The 23,391-nt window shown below is 41.3% G+C and overlaps 1 protein-coding gene across 4 annotated transcripts in view; it reads left to right on the forward strand.

The window, feature by feature from the left end:
* iqsec3a (IQ motif and Sec7 domain ArfGEF 3a) overlaps positions 1-23,391 on the forward strand; it is a 102,339-nt gene that overhangs the window by 49,609 nt on the left and 29,339 nt on the right. For all 4 annotated transcript variants that reach the window (XM_069700351.1, XM_069700349.1, XM_069700350.1 and 1 more), the window contains 2 exons: positions 8,365-9,659; positions 20,536-20,697. In XM_069700351.1, coding sequence (XP_069556452.1) covers positions 8,365-9,659; positions 20,536-20,697 — 1,457 coding nt within the window. The remainder of the gene's footprint in view (positions 1-8,364; positions 9,660-20,535; positions 20,698-23,391) is intronic.

A 23,391-nucleotide genomic window follows, 5' to 3' on the forward strand; every position in this document is an offset into this window, starting at 1 on the left:
CCAAAGTAATGAGTTGCAGACCTAAACTAATTGCACATCATGCTTTTCCCCCCTCAGATATCTCAATGCTCTTGGATCAATTGTTTTTGTTATAAGGTACAAAAGGTGCTGTCCTCCATCCCTCAAGTCTTGACCTCCATTAATGTCACTGGTGTGGCACGCTTGGCCTCACTTGATCAATAACCCAGAACAATCAGTAAACACAGTCGCTCTGGTGTTAAGTGTTTCTTAGCCTGCAGGGCATCAACTACAGACTGTGAACGGACATTTCTTCACAGGTATCATTCTATGTCTATATTTGTCTGGATTCGGAGAATGACAGGAAAACATTCATTTATCAATTGCAAGATGAGTGAGCAAAATATTCTTGGTTACTAAAATCCGTCTTCCAAGCGACTTGCCGTTGAAACTGTTGTATTTGAGTTGGGTGGTTTCTGATATTTCACTCTCTGTCAGCTCCACTTTTTCTCAGTTTTGACTTCATTTCCTCACTCATCACTTCCCTAATCGAGGCTCAAGGTTTTTTTTAACCTCAGCCCCCAACCTGTGTCTCTCGCTCACCTCCATTTTCACTCTTTTAATCTCACATCTGAAAGTCCCTCCTCGCCTACTACCTCACTGTCAACAAGGCTGGAGATACGAGATCAGCTAGATTGATCTCCTGTTTGTACAGCTGTGGGTGCAGGGGGGTTGATGATCTCCAGATCAATGTCAGGGTAATTGGATCTGCGGGGCGATACCTTGATTGCTCAGGAAAAACCTCATGATGAAGTAGTTGAGCGTTAACTCACTTCAACTTGAGCGTTCACCCTCCAGAAACCCCCCTGTTACTTTTTCGTTCTAAACTGGTTTAAATTTGAATTGTCATGTGATTTTTAAATAAAGCTTTAAATTTGAATCCTGGTACATCTTTGTATAAACATGTTATTCTTATGCCGCAAAGTAATTTTGTATGTTACATTCATATGTATTTCTCTAAGTGAATATTCACAGTGTAGCCGTTGGCTGATTTACTGTATGTGTCCTGCTGTTAATGAGGTCACCATGACAGCAGTGGCAGAGTTAAACTGAGATCATTAAAACTGTCAAATCAAAGATGTTTGGGTTGTTCACGATCAGCAGATACCATATGAGAATCTGGAAGTTGTACAGCTTTAACTCTTCAGTCTCATCTCTACAGGCTGGATGTGAAAGTGCAGTTGAGTAATTAAGGCAAGGCAAGTTTATTTATACAGCAATTTTCAGACACAGGGCAATTCAAAGTGCTACACATAGGTGTATAAACACATAAAACATGTCAAATAAAGACAAGATAAGAAAAACAAGGTAGTTAGACATCAAAGAAATAAAAAATGCACTGAAAAGACAAAAAAGTACTTTATAGAGGCAAAGACATCAAAATTGCAGCTACATATTTATTGAGTTAACATGATTATTAATAATTACTTGCTAATTTGTGATAAATAAGATTCAACCCATGATTTCCTGCATTGCAATCCGAAGAAATACATAATTTGATTTAAAAAAAAGCACATATACAAGTGTGATCTTCGCTTATGACATTTAAGATAATACCAAGCCAGCAAGAGATATGCAGATTTACAGACAGGAAATAGATAGCTTTGTAGGAAATAAACTGAAAAAAAGGGGCATCTTATGGGCAAAGTTCTGAATTAGTGGCACAATTATTGCGTTCCAAAGTTGACATGAATGTCATAGTTGAGACAAATCACTGTAGCCTGGCTACAATTTAAAGAAACTGGGATACGCTCCAATTTGCGAGGTGTATTATACAACAGCACAACTGCAATGAACAGCAATGATCAGGCCGCATGACTGAGTTGAAGTTAAAATTTTGTTGAAGTGAACCAGTGAAGCTCCCTCATTTGCTGTCTGCATTCTCAGTTGATCTGAGTCAATTTAAACTCCATCAATCAAAGCTTTGAGAACACACCACTGTGTGTTTTTAAAGTTTACTAAGAAGTCGCTCATCAAATGGACAGGCAAACCTTTTTTCTTTTTTCTTTTTAACATGATGATGAAGGGCTAGGTGATGAGGCCTGACTTTAAACCATTTCTGCTGACTTGTAATTGCTTCTAATCTCTGAGCAGTTACAGTAAGTTCCCTGTGGATCAAAAAGGGTATTTTCTAAGTGGAGGAACTTCTTTTCTGACACACCAAGATGTTTCCTGGCTTGTCTCAAAACTGCAGATGCAGAAACAAAACATGTTATATTAAATGTGATGATACTGCTCAATAGATTGTTGCTGAGAACAGTAAGAATATATCATATTTTGGCCGCCCTGATGAGACTGTAGTTTTATTTTCGTTTATGTTTGAGAAAGAGCAGTCACCATTAATTCTATTTTTCATTAATTCCAGTTTTGTATCTGCATCAAATTGACCCTTTCAGTAATCTCAGAGCTTTCTCTGTACATGACTTTGGTCAAGGATGCATCAGCTCAACGGATCTCCATCCTCTGATGACATCAAGTCTTTTCTATTGTCATCCTCATTTTGTAATACAGTCAGCATTAGTTGTGTCCCAGTTTTGCTGTTATATAATCATCTCATTAATCATGCAGATGCTTCTGTGCTGTAAGACAGTGTGCATGAGCATGAAAGCTAATAATCATGGTTTTGCATTTTGCCCCTCATTTCTGCAGCATGTGAGATCTGATCATCTGCTGTTTTATTTACATACATCGTCTCTTACATCTCAGGTTAAAAACCAACAAATGGGTAATTTAGTGACAATATTTAATCTCAGTGTATATACTAATTAATTCGATGACATTTTGATGCTATGCATGTAAACGTGTTAGCAATGGCACTGATTTCACTGTTCCTGTTGTCCTTCCTTTGCACTACAGTAAACGCAGCCCATTCTTATTACCATGGCGTCAAATAATGCAGTTGCCGTCTAAGGCAAATGTACAAGGTAATGTCTTATGTAACACGATGAGGTCGTTCGAAGGTCATGTGACAAAAGCACAGAGGGGTGAAGTCAGAGTAGGGAGGAGTTTTGGGGTGGTTGGCTGGAATAAACCCAGGATTTTCCCTCTGGAGAGACCATGAAAAAGCACAAGTAATTTTGAATTTCTTCGAAGTAACCCAAACCATGACTAAGTCGTTTTTGTGCCTAAACCTAATCAAACGACTGTTTAATTTTTTGGCACAGGTTTTGTTTAGGTTTGGTCAGGCGGCTGTGTCACATTTAACCCAACCCATGAACTTTTCCTGACCAAACATGTGGTTTTTGAGACCTAAACGTAAGCCACCCTGTGCATTCTCACGAGACGTAAAGAGCTATGATAAAACAGCAGTGTATGACACCCGGGGAACCGCATTATTTGATGCCCTGGGAATAAGAACACTTTGGTAAAACTAGCCCTGGCGGCCGATAAACTTAACTGTGATCTAACTGTCAATCTGCAACTTGTCTTTTTTGCACTTTGTTTAATCCTTACAAAATCCCAAAAGAGATGTTATGTCTTTTATAAAATATGTTATGTAAAAATATTTAAGATTTTGGTGGTTTCAGAAAGAGCTCAGCTAAGCTAAAATAATATTACCATATATACAGTGTTAATAGGATTCTCAAAGTTACAAGCCTGCCCCTCACAAAAGGGTGCAATTGCCATATCTAAATAATCGTCTTTTATGCAGCTTTAAGATTGAAAATCAGAAGGTTATAAAGGAGACATTTAGCATGAATTATGATCCCATTGAAAAAGGGGGAGATTATAATTGTGGCACATAACTCCAAATAGCAAAATCTCCCACTTGAAATATGTAAAAAAAAAAACACAAAAAATAAATAAATTGAATTGCACTTTTGGTTGACCTTTAGTTTTGAGAAAAAAATTCCATTTGAAGCACAAACATTTTCAGACTAAAATACTTTCCTTTTCCAAAGCCTCTGGGTATTAATATTTCATATATAGACAGAGAAAGTCTCATATTTCAAGCCAATCTATCCACCATCCCAACAGTATCTGAAGCCCAAAATCTGCCTGCACTTCTGCAGCTCAAAAATATTTGAAATTTGTTTTTGAGTTCATGTTTCTATTTGAGTTCCTGTTTCCATTTAAGTGCGACCATTATCTCAAATTGCTGTGCTCATATTAAACCTATTTTTGTGATGGGTATGTGACATCAGAAGGCTCAGAGAGTGGTGTCCTTGGCTTTAGATGTGTACGTGTCCCCTTTCGCCCTCCGTTATATCTCATTTTCCTCTTTATCATATCTCGCAATTTCTGTTAATGTTCAAGCCTCAAACCAATCATGACATACTCTGATTTCTGTCCAATTGTTCTGCAGTGTGGTACCACTTTGCATTGGATTGTTTTCCACCTTTTTTTCCCCTCCCTTCATTCAAAAGGGGAACATGAGGTCAGACCGGTGCTGATCTGCCCGTCAAAATCAATTTAGAGATGGTGGTGGAACAGAGCAGTGCCACCACCATCTCTCAAACCACTGCGTCTCTGCAATAATCTCTCTCCATCAGCGCTTAGTGAAGTGATCAGAGGTAGAACTGACAGAGGGGTAAAGGAGGGGGATTTTCAGCAGTGCCACTCTTTGCACGGTCATCTGTCTCACCACCTCCTCCTCTATCTCACCTTCTCCTTAACACACCGAGACACTTGTTTTCTTGTTTTTTCGGTGCTCTTTTCATCCATCTATTTGCTGTGTGTTTGTCCTTTCCTTTTCCTACATGTATCACACATGTTACAGTGGACTAGCATGCTGGCATCATATTTTCATCCTATTATTGCAGCCATAAATCACAGCCAAGGGTGTAACAAATTAATCATCAAAGTTTCCTTGAATACATTATTAATGCTGCTATTAATAACTGAACAGTGGCATGAGATTCGTTGAACTGATGAAATACAGATATCAATGATAGAAAGAGTAGCCGCTGACCATCTTGGAGCTTTTGAGCGTCTAACGAGACAGCTATTTCCACATTTCAAAATGTCCTCAGGCAAGACATTGAACCCCAAGTTGCTCCACATGGCAGGCGAGCACCTCGTGTGGCAGCTCTATCCGTATCGGTGCTTTGCACACCATTTACTATTTAAGAGAGTTGGTAGAGACCAAAAACAGAGCTAAAAGGAAGCAAATACTGCAGATTTATTTGGTGGCCAGAAAAAAAGACTTTCTACATATTGACTTGTAATGTTTGCAACTTGTTTCCACTCCACAAGCTGACTAATTTTTTTTATTTTTTTAAATAGTTATTTAACCCCAAATGTTCTCTACAAAAGAGATTTTAAAAATAAATAAAAAAAAACAAGTCAGGTGGCAGCAAAAATATTCCACTTATTACTAAAAATAAAACACAGCCAAGGTCCACATTAAAAGAAAACTAACACAAATAGGGGGGAAGCCACTTAGACCAACCCATAAAAGGTTGTAGGATGTGGTTTCTTCCCTCTAACCTGAACCAAAATCAGAACTAACCCCAACAGAAATAAAGCCTCAAAAACAGACCCATCCACAAAAAAAAAAAAAAAACTAAAACATTTAGTCACGAGCAAAACTGCTGCTGCAGAGGCCGAGAGAGTGAACCAACGTCCCTGCATGCACCTTCTTTATAGGTTTTCACTCAATCAGACCAAACTACATACACCTGAGGGAAGAAGACATCCTGAGTGACGGCTGAGTGACATCATAACCAGCAGGGGGAGGGGAGTGTAACTGGGATAAATTTGTAATCATTGTTTCCTGCTGGGTTTTAATAAAAGCCAGAATATTAGAACATATTAGTAATGGACCGCAATGCAGTTGAACTGAACAAAACACAAGCACCACCTGCCCCTCCACTAACAAATACCAATGCCTGTTTTTTGAGAAACTAACCAGTGAGGAATAATGTAACAATGAAACCTGTGTGCAGAAATTCACCATCGTGCTTTACGAGCCACACATGTTCTAAGCTTCAGTAGGTTGACTAATGTTAGCATAGCAAGTCAAGGGCAGAGTTGTTGAAAGCTGGAATTTCCAGCAACCTGTGTCTGTGGTGGCTAAATAAAACTGGAAATAAAGACCACTGTGCTCTGTTCTTGGAGCCATCTGAAAAAAAAAAGCAAAGTTGCTGACCGTATTATTTCCATCACTGCGTCTCACAACAGTGAAACGGGTATACCAGCACATCTGTAGTTCTTTATTAGACTGAAATCAAACCCTCTCGGCTTTCCTCACTTTGTTCGTCCTCGCAACGCTTCCTTCCTCCATCCATCATGTCCCAGCTCGTCCTGGTGGCTGTAATTCCATCTGAATGGCAAAGTGTATCAGACACACACTCTAATAAAGAGAGCAGCGTGACCCAAATGCTTTATTCATCATCCCCGACGCGGCTTATGCAGAAGGCGAAACAAACAAGCTCGACTGCTACATTTAATCAAACGCAGCCACGCTGATGGCCCTCTCTCGTGTTCAAGGGCACCTCTGCAGTAGAACTCTTTGCAGAATTTGCTTTGATGAGGGACACCTCTCTGAGTGAGGAGGTCAATTATATTACCTCAGTGTATGTCTTAAAAAAAAGAAGGAAAAAAAAGACAACACAATCTCTATTTTGGAGCAGTCACGGCAGTAAGGCCTTGTCATCTCAAGAGTGCACACAGCTCAGAGCGATCCAGATTAAAAAGTGATGAATATTCAGGCAGTGTTCGACCAGTCTGCAAGAGCTGACAGCAACTGAGAAGTCGCCATCAGCAGATACAGTAGAGCTAGAACCAGTGGCCTATTCAGAAACCACCTTAATATTCTCAGTACGTTTCACTTTGCTCGCCGAGGCTCTGCAGTGAAACGTAAATGGAGTAGATAAGATGGATTCTCAGTGTCATTTCAGTTTTCTAAACAGCTTTGTAGGTGATTTCGTCTTGCCAATGACATCGACAGAGGCTGCATCTTGTTGAACTAACTACTTATCACAAATTGCAAACCCTCCAGCCATTACAGACTATCACAGCTTCTTTTTTTTTTTCTTCTTTTTTTTGTAGAAATCTGTATGAGGTGATTTGGTGACTTTGTCCAGGACTATAGTGAAAGGACATTAGCGGCTTTAAGTCACATATTGATCCGTCTTAGCCACAGTAACCATTCTCTCAACTGTATATGAATTGACAGAAAGGGTGTTTTATTACGAGGACCGAATTAATCCCGATGTACACATCACCCTAATACAAGAAGCCAGCTCAAATTCTTTAGAGAACCGGAAAAGGGAACAGCAAGCATTTCAATTTCATACAATTAAATGATATGCTATTTTTAACATATATTTGAATGCAGGAGATTTAGAACATGTGTTTTTTCATGTCTGTAAGTTGACACTGCTATTTCTCCAAAGCTGAAATCTCCTCCACACTTGTGCCCTTGATAAAGTTAGAACAGAAACAGAATTATATTCATTGATTTCGCCTGAATGAAAAGGATTTCGGAGTGACTTGAGAAGATAAGCGCTCTTTCTGGGCACTTCCAAAGATATCCACACCCTGATTGTTCTCGGAAACTCAAAGAGTTTTCATCTCCTGTTTGAGCTGCTGCCAGATGAGGATGGCTATATTACATCTCTATCTATTTCCCACAGCATTTGAGCAATTTTTCACAGGCAAGATTAATGGCTTGTTCAGTTTCAGACAATTTGAAGTTGTATGGAGGACTCCTCTGTGGAATTCACACAGATTATGAGCTCTATTTGTTGAGGAAATGAACAGTTTGCCCAAACGCCATGAGTCAGCTGTTACTGTGTTCTCACTTTTAAACTGTGGTCTTGACAAAAATGCAATAGTTTCACTATACGCATCACAAAACCAGCTTGCAAAATAAAATTACTGAGCCATCTGAGAACATTATTATTTGAATTTGCATGACTTTAATATCTGAATTCTGCCTACGCCTCCAAAAGGATTGGATTTTGGAATCTTTTCATCTCATTTCCCCCCCCCCCCAACACAATTAACCAGCTTCTCTTCTAATGTTCAGCTCATTCATTTTCCACCACACTCCAGCTGTTTTTTTTACACTGTTGTTGAACTCAATACAATATTCATCTTCCATTCTCCATAGAGACAGACTGAGGAATATTAAAAATGCTGGAATGGAGGAATCATGGGATTCCTAGACAGAGAGCTCTCTGTGATTGTGGCAATGTTTTTTCATACCTACATGTGTGTATCTTGTGTTTGTTCTGCAATTTCTATTTAATATGCAGCTGTTACTGTCCTATGATGGAGGGCAGTTATGTTTTTATCCATAATTGCAGATCGTCTCAGATCTCTTTCATGTAAATTTAAAAACCCAACAGAATTTACACCGGTTAATTACTTTCTTTCTGTATCTCTCTTCCTTTTTAGATCGAAATGTTAGAGCACAAATACGGTGGCCACCTCATCTCCCGCCGTGCTGCCTGCAAGATCCAGACTGCCTTCCGCCAGTACCAGCTCAGCAAAAACTTTGAGAAGATCCGCAATTCGCTTCTGGAGAGTCGTCTGCCTCGACGCATCTCCCTACGCAAGGTCCGTGTGCAAAATACGGAGGGTTTCTCTGCTGAACGGGCTCTGGCTGAAGGCTGTAACTTGGCAGGCATCCCATTGGTGCGCTCACCATCCCTGCCTGCCACGGTTGGTGGCACCCTGACCGACCTGGAAGACTCATTTACTGAACAGGTCCAGTCACTGGCAAAGTCCATAGATGATGCACTCAGCAACTGGAGCCTGAAGACCATGTGCTCACTGCAAGAAGGCGGCACCTATCAGTTCAGTGCCGACTCCTTCAGTGCAGCAGCGGCAGCAGCAGCAGCAGCAGCTGCAGGAGGAGGTGGAGAAGGAGGTGGTGTTGGAGAGTCAACAATTTATCAAGGCCCGGTGGACCCGAGTGACCTGTCGAGAAGCGCAAGCAAGCTCATGATGGCATTTCAAGGTGTGACGGTGCAGATTGACAGCCAGAACTTTCGTGTTTCATCCTCAGTCATGGAATCATCCACTTCTGTCACCCTCGGCAGCTGCGTTCCACAAGATGGAGCCTCCACCACTGTCACAACCACTTCCACAACAACAAACTCTACACCAGCCTCCGTCCCGCCTGGCCCCTCACAAGAGCCCCCTCCTCCTCCTGCAGAGGTCCCAGCTGAACCCATAGATCCCCCACCCCCACCCCAAGAGCCCCCACCACCCCCGGAATCATACATAGAAGGAGGTGAGCAGGATGTTGAATTCCCTGCACCGCCTCCGAGTGAAGAAGAACTGGGGCTGGACGAGCAACCTCCCCTGACCCCTCTAGATATGATGGCTGCTCCTCCAAGCCCAGAGGAGGTTGTGGTGGTGGCACCACCACCACCCAGAGAACCCCCTCATGTCCCTCTACCACAGGAGGCCGTACCACTGGGGATCTCTCCTGTGGTGGAGCCTCTAGACATTAAGAGATGTGGGTCCGAGACAGCAGACAACAGCTCGGAGCAGATGAGCAGCAGCAGCACATCAACAGAGGCACGTTCAACGTCTGAAGCCTCGTCCAAAGAGGCACTACAGGCCATGATCCTCAGCCTGCCACGCTACCACTGTGAGAACCCTGCCAGCTGTAAATCACCCACGCTGTCCACGGACGTCATGCGAAAACGCCTCTACCGCATCGGCCTCAACCTCTTTAATGTGTGAGTAGCCAGTCCACTTTCATTCACTCATGTTTAGATGATAATTCAAATGTATGAATCATCTCGTTAGCAATGATTAACTGTACTCAAAAGCACAATTATTGATACCAAAGAGATGTAGGCAGAACAGTGTAATTTATGTTTCTGAATTAAGTTTTACCACGGGAATAAAACACAATGAGCTTACCCTTCCTTCCTTTATTCCACAATGTAACAGGGAGGACATTTTTTCTTTGCACACACACAATTGTAGGTTTGAATCCAGTCAGAAACTTCCATAAGGTTTTGGGATGTTTATGTGGGAGTTGTCATTTTAGAATTACCTTAAGAGAATCAGTGCAAGAGTAGTTGGGGCCGGTAATATGGCTGCTTTCCTGTGGGGTCTTAAATTCCCTCAAAATGTAGTCGTTCAAATTATTCTTAAGAAGATTAAAAGAAAGATGACAGATACATTGGAAATGACTGAACGCTGTATGCACACAGAGTTTTATTGAAAGAGTGTGTACCTCAACTCCTCCTCTAGGTGTACTTGAAGTTTGATGGAACACTTCGTACTCAAACGAGCAAAGAAAAACACTTTTTCCTCACAGTTCTCCATTATGCTGAAATAACAAACACAATGAAGCTCGAGCACCAAGCTCGATCAGAAATGTCATCTTTCTTCTCATGGACACAACAGCTCAGGGACTAAAAGAGAGAGGCTGATTTATTGAGACAGAAAAGTGTGGGAGGAATGATTTGTAAGAGGAAGTGAGAAATATGAGTACTAGCTGAGATGAGACAAGACAGTTAAAGATAGCCTGACATGGGTAGTTACAGATATACCCAGACATCGGGTTCAGAACAGTTGACTGAACCCCATGCCCTTAGTTACGCTGTGTCATTCTCACACAGCACATAATGTGTGCAATGTACATTGATAACATCTTTCAGACAGGGGATACATGACATTGCTAACCTCGTCAAGCTGGCATTCAGGCATGGATTCCATCTAGCTTCAATCAGAAATGACAACACATGTACTCAAAAAAACTGCATCCTTGAGTAAAATATTTTACTTGACTGATATTTGGGACCCGAGATGAGTGAAATAGAAAGACAGTGGGTCGCCGCCAACCCAACATCTAAATTGCATCATGCGGAAGCTCAGCTCAGTCTCCTTCGGTATCACCGCGTTACCAACTCTCACAACTCTGGAAATCTGCTTTTAGACACGGCCTCATGCTGACTAAACAAATGTGGATTGTAACTGTCTTATCTTTGACTATTAAACAGCTGTAACCGTCATACAGCTCTGGGATTGGTACAGCATATATGCATCTAAATTGAAAGAGGAGTTTGGTGCAATTTATGTACAAATGTGGTACAGCAGTCATAACTTCATTAAAATCATCTGTGATCTCTTTTTAAGCTAGATGATCATTTTGTAGAGCAAACAGTTGAGCGTTTCACAAGACCTGCCAACACTCGCTGGTCAACGCCTCCCCCTCATCATTAATACCAATTTAACCCCTGAGCAAAAGAGAGGTCAGGAATTAAAAAAATATTAGTAGGTTTTATGTCTTCACTTAGTTTCATCATACAGCTATCTACTTAAACTAACATTCGCCACATGATCTTTTTTTCTCCAAAAGATTTAAAGCTTTTGAGTTGCTGTTTCAAGATTATTCGATGGCTCAAAGTGCACCCTAAATGCTTGAGAAACCAGGTTCTTGATGCATAAGCCATAAAGGTAACTCCTACCTAACTCCTAGTGTGTTTTCCTCTGCGGCTTCACAAATATTTAGGAGAAGAAAAACATGCTGTCTGTCTTGAGACGTTTGTTTATGTTTGCTTGTTGCAGCTTTTCAGTAATTCTGAATCCAGTTCCCCTCGCTGCCTAGTGAAGAGTGGCAAAGTCAAAACCTGAGAAGAACTTTCCAAGACAAGCTTCAGACAAGTGCGTGGTGGTTACATGGCAGCCAGAGACAGGAAGAAAAATGTTGCCATGGTGACAACAGTGCATGGGGCCAGCACTAAATCCTGTAGATGTGTGTCCACTTTTGTAGTAGAGAGCTTGGTGAGCTGTGGATTACCTAGTTATATATATATATATTGTTGAAAAACAAAAAAATCAATGATGCACTCAACAAACCAAAAATGCAACACTTTTGTTTTTGCCTCTATTTCTCATGAGTTCAAGTGAAAGATGTATGACTTCTTTCATGCACGTAGAAGATTAATTTCGCTCAAATTATTTTCTCAAATTCATTAGCACTTCAGCTTTGGCAAGATAATACATCCACCTGACAGGTATGTCACAGGGAGATGCTGATTAACCAGCAAGATTAATCAGCTACTCTAAAATGTGCAGTTTTATCACAACAGAAATGCCACAGGTGTAACAAGTTTTGAGAGAGCGTGCAATTAAAATGCTGACTGCAGTAATGCCCACTGGAGCTGTTATCCATGAACTGAATGTTCATTTTATCAATATAACCGGCCTCACAACTGCAGATCTGTGTAACTATGCCAGGCCAGGACTGCCACATCCGGTGGCTTTGCATGCAAGATTGTCTGGGACCAGCCTGTCAGACATTATGCATGCAACAGTGGCAACAGTTGGTTTACACAACAGAAGAATTTCTGCACTAACTGTCAGAAACCATCTCAAGGAAGCTCTAAGTGCCCGTCATCGACTGTATTGAAAAAGAGAAGGGAAAACAAAAGTGTTGCGTTTATATTTTTGTCGAGTGTATACTCAGAAAACAATTCAAATGTCTTTCCTTACATACCTCAAGTGACACATCCATAAAATTTATGTCAGGTGACCAAATGGAGTGGAAACAAATGAGTAAATTTATCTAAGGGTTGACCCATCACGACAACCCTGATGTATTTTGTTCTTCCTATTTATCAATGTCTGTAACAACTCCTGAAAATGTGCTAAAGCAGCCAACCGCATACTTGGAATATTAAATAGGGAGATTTGCCATATGCTCTAATAGCTTTTCACCGAGAGCATACCCTGAAGAACCTAAACACCCCACATATTCTAATAAATGAACTGGACTCTCCCTCACATTTATAACAAGCTGAGCTCAACCGCTGATCGAGTGGCTGGGTAACAATTAGTTCGAATACATGAAGGATGAATTAAAAAAATGATGGCAACGATCCACAAAGCCTCAAATTCTCATTAGTCATTCTGCTGTGAGTCGTGAATGTAATTAAAAGTTCTTTCGGCACTGCGAACCAGCACCTTGGGAACTGGCATGAAAAATTTGTTAACATTTCAGTCCGAGCAGGAATTGATTTTTTTTTTTTTCCCCTGCCACCTCAACCATTTCTGTACAGGCTGGAAAATATCTTGAACTGAAGGAAAATACATGGTTCCCTTGGGTGCAAAACCACTACAAGATTTTGTTAAGATATTGCCCCAATTAAGCCATTTCACACAAATTTGGACAATTGGACTCATGAACGCACATTATGTTTAGCGTATACTCCCAAGCTCTGCAGCGCCTTAAAAGTGCACCATGAAGCCAATTAACTTTGACTTGGGTCTTGAATGGGACACTGAAAACAAGAGAAGAAGAAGGAGAACTCACTTGGGAAGTTTATTCAAAATACAGAAAATGAAACAAAAACAGCGGGTAACACCAGATGTCAACATTGTCAGCTACTGAAATCGTTGTTGAAGAGGCGTGTCAGCCAAGACAGCCGAGCAATATCCAGTGCCTTCAGCATCTCAGGACGGATCTCATCCACCCCCGGCGCCTTGCCACCGAGGAGCTTTTTGACTATCTCAGAGACCTCCGCCGGGGATATCAGTGAGATGCCCCCCTCCCCGGATCGCCTCTGCTGTTTGCAGATGATGTGGTCCTGTTGGCCTCTTCAGACCACGACCTTCAGCATTCACTGGGGCGGTTCCTGTAGACGGCGCTGAAAATGCTCGTATAAATTATGTTGTTTTGGGAATCATTGGAAATGTTGTCGTTTCGGTACGAGGACGTGCCATCCTGGCATCTTTACTTTACTTTTACATTTACTGTCTATTTTGCCAGTTTCCCTGCATTAGCAACTAACTTATTGTTATTCCTGGATATAGTGGTCTGGATTCATTCAGATCTAGAAAGTATAAATGCAAAATCTGAGCTAGTTAAAAGAAAAAAAAGATCAGACTGTAAATGGGATACACAGTATTATGTACATTTAATTAGTTCTTCAAACATGTCTACTTTGATAGAGTCAGTCCTCACTGCGGCTGGAGTGGCAGAAAAAGATCGGATGTAGCATTTATCTGTTTGCTCAGATGTTATTTTTTACATATCTTCATAGGGGATGTGACAACAGTACACATTTGTAAGGAGTGTTTAATTAAAGCTCCTGGTTAGATTACAAGATTCTTTGACTTTTTGTTTTCTTCATGACAGGTTCCATACCCTTTCTCTCTATTTGCAAACCCACTTCTCATTCCTCTGATCAAACACCTTGAAAGATAAGCTGACTTTTAATAAATTGGCAAAGAGGGAAGAGAGCGATAGAATGAGGAAGTGAGAGCAATTTTTTTTTTTTTTTTTTTTAAAGTAGAGAGAGAGAGAGGGCAATCGGGCTTGAGGCTTATTAGTTCCACCAGTTCATATCCTCCCTCTAATACCTGCACTGTTGTATCCTTTGCATCTTAAACAGGTCTGTTTGCTTTGGGCTAAAACTTGGGTATTGCTTGATCATGCAGACAAAAAAAGTCAGGTGGTATGAGCTGTGTGTGCACGAGCGTGTTTGTCTTGCAGCAGGAGATCTATGCACCATCTTTGCAGGGGGAGTAAGAAGGGTTAGGATAGAAAGTATATTAAAGAGAGGGGGGTCAGAAGTTTTGGGTGTATGTGTCTGTGTGTGCACCACATAGACAGGTGAGTGATGGAAATGGAGTGCAAACGCAAGAGAGGAACTGAAAGACACACAAAAAGGTAGCACGGGGAAAAGGTTTAGAGAAAGACCATTTGATCAAGTTTCCACCTTGAGTGTGGCTAGAATGACAATGACTCCATTATGTGAGGAGAGTGTGTGTCAAGGATGCTACCATCACACGAGGGAACAGGGAGCAAACCTTCAACGGGGACATTAATGACAGATTCCTGAGTAGATTTCTCTCATTGTATTCATGACTTTTCCATTTAATTCAGCTCAGCTAGACATGTCCTTAATTCACTTTTCTCCCTCATACCTTTGAGCTTAGTGAAAACAGTGATTGGACATCAGAGCAGCTCACGGTGGACTCAGATCGACTCCCGATCAAGCATTAAAATGGAGCTCCATTAGAGCTTTATGATTTAAAGAAATGGTAGCATAAGAGATATATGGGTGATGGTGTAAGTGTGAAGAGTGACCACGTGAGGGAGATACCTGAATACATACAGTATGTCAAGCAAGGCTAATTAACACAGCAAAGCATCAAAGCCTGCTCAGCTCCTTGAGAGGGACCTTGCCTGCCAGGAGGTGAGAGCTCCACAAAAAGCCAAGTGTGTGTTTATGTGTGGATATTGGTATGCATGTGGGCGCCGGTTTGGGCGTACACAAACTTTTTCCTGTATAAAGATTCTGTCCTTAGACCTACATGACCCAGCACATAATTACAAACTCTGAAATCCAGATGGCGAACAGAAGAAGCATTTCCAATTTCTCACGGAACCTAACACCCTTTTACCCTCATTTGCTCTGGATAGTTAGTTAAAGGATAAGACAGGCCATATTGTACTTTTTTTTTTATACTGTGAGCCAATTCAATGAGAGGTCCAACGCAGAGTGAATTGATCCTTGCAATTTTGTCAGTACCAGACATCCCTTTAACACAGATCAGTTGACACAAATGTGTCACAAATGTGTCATCTGATTAAGTTTTGGAAGTACATCTGACAAAAATGGTTGTAAACCCCTGACGTGCATTTCCAGACCCAAATTGAATGAATGTATGGCTCCGTCCATGCTACGTTGAGGATCATTTCTAGTCATTGCATTCTAATGAGCATAGGCCTCCAATTAATTAAGAAACTATTGGAGCAGCCTTCAACCAATCAGCATTGGCCAGGATAAGAAATGTGTTGTATGCTGAAATCATAGACCGATTATAAAAAGTGGTAGTAGCTTCCGTTACGCCACCCATTGGTTTCTTGAAGAGCAATTTTGAAGCTTAGGCCTTTGCCATGTTGGCAGCACTTACCTCCGCCTTACTCCTGGCTAATCCAAAAACATGCAAAGAGGTGGAGCATTGGTGGAGATGAGGTGAGTCAAACCAAGCCTGCTTGCTAAAACCTGAAAGCACCTTGCTAACCACCTGTCACTCAAAGCAGCCATGTTCTTAATTATGTCTAACTTTCAGCCATAGTACAATGCAAACATGTGAGTTATATACAAATTCACTCATACAGTTCTCACAAATGGAAAAATTTGGCTCCAGAGACCTAAAACGCCTGTTGTGCCAGGCTGTAAACATGTTTATTTCTGCTGCAAAGTTGGGCATTTTAACGAGGGTTTGTGGGGGTTGACTTGCTTTACTCAACAGCCTCAAGTGGCTATTGGAGGAACTGCAGATCGTGACATTTCGTGCTGGCTTAATTCTTACACTTCGCAGGTTGCCACTTGGATGAAACTACATTTCGAAACAAATGCTTGACTTCAACATTACACTTCGCCACCCCCACTGGTTGCTGATTGGTATAGCCTTCAGAGTGGCTGAGCAAACCTTCAAGCAAACAGGGTTTCAAGACTGTAATCACAGCAGAGAAAGAAGCAGTGCCAAGCTCGTAAACCACTGCTTTAATAAGCAACAAAAAAAAACAATAGTAAGGAAGGGAAAAGCAGCTATATCACTGTTGTCTTCCCTCAGTTGCCTTCTCAGCAAAAGCATAATGATGATGGACAAGAGCAGCTCTGTGCAACAGCAAGTCCACTTTAGTGTAATGATTCTGGGTTTTGGAGCGTGTACCGGTACAACGCACAATCATGTTTCCACTCAGAGAAATACTCAAGGGCGCTAACCGGCCATCAATCTGTCACTGGTTAGTAATGGAACAGAAATGTGTGGATCTGGAGAAATAGGCAACATGCAGTGCTGACAGTTAAGCACTTGTAAGGGCCATAAAACACAGCTCCAAGTTGCGGCCACAGCACATCTGTCCATTTGCAATAAAATAGAGAGCCAATAAAAGTTGATATCAAGGTGGTGAAGCAGGGATTTATTTACAACGAGTCCGCCAAGATGATGCAAAAAGAAAAAAAAAAATGTGTGAGTGCAACAAGGAGGCAGGAGAAGTGTGTGAGGGGGAAAGATGTTGGGACATGTAGCACTTTATTTGGAAGTTGTCATCTCAGTGTAACATCTGGGTCCTGTCTGGCACCGTTTCTTCCCATCCCCCAGTTTTACATGACTGTGTCTCTTCATGTTGCAGTCTTGTTCACTTTTCACTTGAATCCAGTTTTCTGTCTTTGGCTTTAAATCACATGCTCCACCAACATACACTTGACTCGCTGAATCCTCAAACCTATTAACAAAATGTCTATCTTCCAAAATGACTCATATGCCTGTAGCACATCTGGGCTACCGTGGGGGTTCCTCGGAGATACAAACGACCCGCTGAGCCACAAAGTTCGTTTTACGGTTCCTTTTTATTCCTTCACACACACAATTGCTGCTCTCGCTTCCGGCGCTCTCCTGCCCTGCCTCCGAGCGTCCGTCCAGTCGCTGCCTTCCCTCCTCCTCACCAGGTCCTGCTCACTTATCAAGGAGAGAAACCAGTCCCTTGATTCAGTTCAGCTGCGCCAATTATCCTTCTCCCGGCACCATTCCCTGAACCACTCCATCACTCTCTCCCCCTTGCAGCTGAGCTAACCACGCCCCGTCACCACAATGACCTTCACAAAATTCATTCATACTAGTGTTTTCCCATCTGATCTGATCAGTTTATGGTTGCGGTTTGAGTATTTGATTTTTTGATTTTATACACTTTATTAATCCCCGAGGGGAAATTTCTTCACTACAGCAGGGGGGCTCTCAGGGGGGAGATGCTGCAGCAGGCTGCCACTAGCGCGGCGCCAGGTAACCTGACCTGAGGTGCATGTTTTTGGATGATGGGAGGAAGCCGGAGAACCCGGAGAGAACCCACGCAAGCACAGGGAGAACATGCAAACTCCGCACAGAAAGGCCCAGGACCGGATTCAAATTTTTGCTGTGAGGTGACAGTGCTAACCACTGCACCACCGTGCCACCCAGTACGATTAGGAAGCAAACTGTAGGGAACAGTCTAGAAACATTGACATCAATAATGCTTTGTAATGCTCCCCACATTATCAGTTAATGGCAACTACTGGATGATTAAAAGGATGATGAATCATGGGAAACCACACTTTCAAAACTCTAATCAAGTTTCCTGAGTTTGCCAACTTTTTTTTTTTTTTTTTTTGCTGCAAAACATTTTCTAGTATGAAAAGAAATACTAAACAAACAGTCCATGCTGATGATTATGTGATGAAGACACTCTCATTCTGCTCCACTCATCTGAATCTTATATATCTCGTGCATTATTTCCCACTCTTTACACGACTATCCATTTCTAATTACGAATAATGATCACCATGTGTGATCCATCTGTTGTTGGGCAAACTTCAAATGAGCGATATCTGCCAAATTCATTTGGCGAGACATCACCGTCAGCTAAGAGGGTGAGCTAGAAGCTGAGAGTGTGTGAGATTGTCACAGCAGATGCTTTCAGGCAGCCCAGCCTGCGTTCATCGTCCTCACTCTCCCATTCCCACACATCTGCTCAGTCTGGTCCTCTTCCAGCCTCCTCCTTCTATCCTGCCCTTTATCCTCCCCTCTCCCCTCCCCACTGTCCTGCCCTCGCCTTACTAAACCCATTAGCTGCGGTACACACACACACACGGCACTCTCTTATGTAAAGGCTGAGGTTTAAACACTGTATGGAGGCTAGAGGGAGCGAGCTGTGACAATAATGCGGTAGCCTCCCTTGAGCGACTGTCCTCTGTGTTTAATAGGGTTATAAATAGTTAAGATATTACTCCCTTGTTCATACAGGAGTAACTTCCGCCATGCAGTCAGCTGAAAATTATCTTGAAAGGATCATAGGCAGGAAGATATGCTTTGAAAACAATGGTTCACGGAAACCAATGAGATGTTTTGACAATTTTCTGAGGGCATGGGCGTGAAGTACACCTCATTGCAAAGCCAAATAGATTTCCACATAGACTATTCACGCATTAAACACACACTGTCAGAAGTTAGCTTGTGCCTGTGGATTTAAGGAATACTGCCAGTGGTTTTATAGCATTCATTTACATTAGCCTTCACAAGCTACTGGGCACACAACCTGGTATCACACCAAAGAATTTAATACACTTGTCAGTCAACGAAACAATTATGTTCCATGGTTTGGCCTCATTTAGGCATGGGAAGGAAGGTGGCTTGGGTTTAGGTACTAAAAAACCTGTGATAAGAGTTGGGAAAGATAATGGTTTGGGTTAAAATAAGTAATTTTATGAAAGTAACATTTGATACGTTACATAAATTGACCTTCCGCATAGATTTTTTCTGTCTCAAAGACTCAAACACCAGACTCCCCGGTGTTAATCCTGTCCTATGTATGTTCCATCCAAGCATCCCTAAACTCTTCCAGATGCAGACTTTATCACTCTTTGATAGTCACATGACCCATGACATGCGTGCACGTGTCATACCCAGGTGAGGCAAAATGTGACACTGACACGGTATCCTCTTGTGGACTTAGGGTTTTATTACACACTTTGTGTTTGATACCGCACTTGGTCATAGAAAGGTATGAAATGGCAGCAAAACCCTTTTGTTTGGTTGTCTTTGGGCTTTTGCCACTATTGTGCATTATTAAGAGTGAAGTGATTCTTGTTGTTCTGGGTTTTGTACCCTCATGGTTGAAATGCACTTATTGTAAGTCGCTTTGGACAAAAGCGTCAGCTAAATGAAATGTAATTTAATGTAAAAAAGTGAGTGAGTGAACAGGGGAGTAATTTGAACACAGCCGTAGTCTCGCTTTGAATTCAATATGACTATTAAGCAGTTTCAAATCTGAATCACATTCAATTAGGTTGATTTACAATGTTTTTAAAGCTGAGTTTATCCATTTTAGTGCGCTCTTAAAATCATGCCAAAGAGACTAAATATAGGCAATTCTTCTCAGTGAACAAAATGTCACTAAAATAATGAAACACACAAACAAAAGCCTAAGTTTTACTCAAAACTCATCTTTAACCTGTGCCAGTGCAGAACATGTGACTTGAAAGGAACATTAAGTATACGCATACAAACACGGATTCAAAGCTGCATCCCAAATTAGCTATTATGATTCAGGTAATATCCTCTAAATTTGGCAGGTTGTCGAGCTGTTTAGTAGTTGTTAATGAATGTTGTAATTCAGCAAGGGAGAGAATGTTTTATCTTTGTATTATTCTCCACCACCTCCACCGTGCAAGTGTGCACAGTAAGCTCGAGACCTACCGATTTTCAGACCAAGAACCTCATTACCACAATGCATAATTTTGATATTTATTTTTATTGCCCTAAATGCTCTCTCGGCAGTTATTGCAATAAATAAATGATAAATAAACTTAGAGAGAACGTAGCTCTGCTTTGCATTGATGTAGTTTGCATCTGTCCTCTAAACTACTACCCCAAACAAATTCACTTATTACTGCTGCTAATTGTAGTTAAGTATGTTACAGAGCAAATCGTCTGTCAAAGTCACACTACTACCATCGATATTTAGGATATAATGTCACTTTAAACCACTGCTAAGTCACTACACAACATTTTCTTTCATTCATTCACTTGTATCTTTCTTGTTTGTCTCAGAAACCCTGACAAGGGCCTTCAGTTCCTGATCTCACGAGGCTTCATCCCAGACACGCCCATCGGTGTAGCCCACTTCCTGCTACAGAGGAAGGGCCTGAGCCGACAGATGATCGGAGAGTTCCTTGGCAACAGCAAGAAGCCCTTCAACAGAGATGTCCTGGAGTGAGTAGCGGACAGGATTCCATACATTATTGCCTGAAATCTTTTTTGATGATTCTCCTCGGCAATCCCTCTTCATTTCAGGGAGATCAGGGGTCAGGGTCAACTACAGCCCTGGATTCAGTATGGGGTTTATCACAAGGAAAATCTTCAGCCTTATTAGTTACACGCTGTGCATATGTTTTATAGTTTATACGTTTTCAAACTTAGTTTGCTTCTACTGATTCCCTGAAATCCAAATGCGAAACATACATTGTAACTTCAGTACCCAGTCATTCCAGTATTCCACTCATTGTGGATTTAATAATCCACAATCACCTTTTGGAGCACAGGGAGATGTACTCAGGTGTATGGGATACAGTTCTACTGTATGTGGGTGTTTTGTATGAGCATATGTGTCAGGCATGGGAAGAGGTTGTGTGTGACATTTGTGGCTTTGTGCGAAACAGTGTGTGTACATTCTTACTCATCCCTTTCCAGAGTTGCTAGTTGACTATGTCTTGGCTGATTCCACATGACATCTGTGTAAATATATACGTAAATATTCAGGAACTCAGATCAGGGTGCTCTAACTGAATCAAGGTTTGTGCCTTTGAAGAGGCAGTCCCAAGATTTTTGTATTGGGATTCCTTAAAGTCCAACTGAAATCAAATTGCATTTTTCTCTCTGCTACAACATAAATAACGGCTTTGAAAATGACTTGAACAAAAATAAAAACCGCAGGGAAGAAGTTTATATTCAATATTTTGTGTTACATGAATTAGCCCTTTAGGGTTGCTTTTCATAAATGTATTCGAACACTGCTCTGATACCGTATTTCAATACCACCAATCAAATCTTTCATAAAGCAGTATTGTTACTGTTCTGTCATCGGCAGAGCAGATGGTCACACCGAGCTAAACAGCAGCCTGCTACACAACACAGGAGCCACAGACAACTCACTTATGCTTTCCTGCTTCTTAGCCATCTTGCAAACATGAGCACATATTTTCCTGCACCTTAACTTACTGACCAAGACACCCAACAAACATTAACAGGGGAAAAGGACACTGCTAACAGCAGTTTGCATGCTGGGTAGCTAATTAACTGCTCAGCTGCAGCACATTAAACAGCATGTACATGTATTTGCAAATGCAAATTTTACTTAGGTCCGGTTAGATTCTGGTGTGGTTCCCAGTCCTCAAAATCACAACTGACAACGCGATGTCTTCCCACGACATGTAGGCTGCAGAGCAAGTTTGTTTGCTTTGTCTCTCGTTCCCTGCGGTGCCCCAACACTCTGGCAGCCTGCCAGCTGTTGTCAGTCAAACACACACACACAACACAGCCCACAGCTGAGACAAAAAGGAGCTCTTCTGACATTTTCCCAAGGACCTCTTTTATTTTAATCAAAAAAAATATATATAAATGTGATTTCTGTTAGACTTGAGAAAGAGAAGTTTTGAAAACAAAGCAACAGAGGCCAAGGTATCCTGACTTTTAATCATCCGGATGGTGCACGCTCAAGTGATGTCAAATCCTTCCCTTCCCATGATCATAATCATGGATCATTGGTTAGACCAGCGGCTCTTTAACTACCAGCCTGACAGCCAGATCAGGCCTTTTAGATATCCTTAGATTTTTGAGTCCTTAGTATCGGGCAAACTTAAAAAATGATGGAACTCCGATCATGAATCAGCCCTTGTCCACAGCATCTTTGCCAAGCCAATCCAATATAAATGTGATAGCATCACGTTTACTTTTTTTCATTCAATTAAAATTCTATATTCATTTAGCTCAGGTTATCTTAAGGCACTTAACATAGGAAAGTCCTTACAAAAGAACCTTACAACATTACAGAGAGAAACCCAACAATTCACAATTCCCACATGAACGATAGCTGGAAGGAAAAATAACTCCCTTTTAACAGGAAGAAAACCTCCAACAAAATCATGCTCAGAGGTGGGCGGCCATCTGCCTTGACCAGTTGGAGTGAGAGGAGAGCAGAGAGAGAAAAAGGATTTGACAGAAAACATCGTACAACTCTAATTTAATTTTATCAAGCCATTATGCAGAACCTCGAGGTGCTTTTTTGCTCTTTGTGCATAGGTAGAGTCTTGTCAACACAATAACTCAAGACCTTTACAGTCCACAACATATTATTCAAGTAAAGCTGGACAATTAAGCAATTTTGTAATGACCAAATGCCTGGAAAGCAGTATGTAACAGACAAAAGATATAATTGATAAAAAATTGTATGTTCATAAACACTTAAAATGCTTTTATATCCGCTTTCAACTACAATATACTTTGTTAAACCATTTATGAAATGTTTGTGTACATCACATCAAGGGGAATCAATGAGTGCAAGTGTTCATTAAATACTGACATTTAGTATTATTATAGTTTTAACGCATCTAAGAGCTATTGAAAGCATTTTTATATCCTTTTCTGAACAGTCAAAAAAAAAATTGAAATAAAGGCACCAAAAAACTAGATGAACCCAGAGGTTTAGAGAACAAGGACAGATGTCTCTGTCTGGTATTACTCATCAAAATAAATGTGAAGACGCTGCAACACCCGCACGTGCACGAATGACTCACTCCCCCCTGTAAGTTTCATTCCAGGTCATTAACCTGATTACCGTTATTTGCTTTGAAACTGCAAACACCCCCCTCCCCCACCACCACCACCCATTTGTCTTCTCTGCAGTTATTT

This window comes from Brachyistius frenatus, unplaced genomic scaffold (genome assembly GCF_029030835.1).
Source record: "Brachyistius frenatus isolate BFR_SWC_R1_liver_20210118 unplaced genomic scaffold, ASM2903083v1 Contig_33, whole genome shotgun sequence".
Lineage (NCBI taxonomy): Eukaryota > Metazoa > Chordata > Actinopteri > Embiotocidae > Brachyistius > Brachyistius frenatus.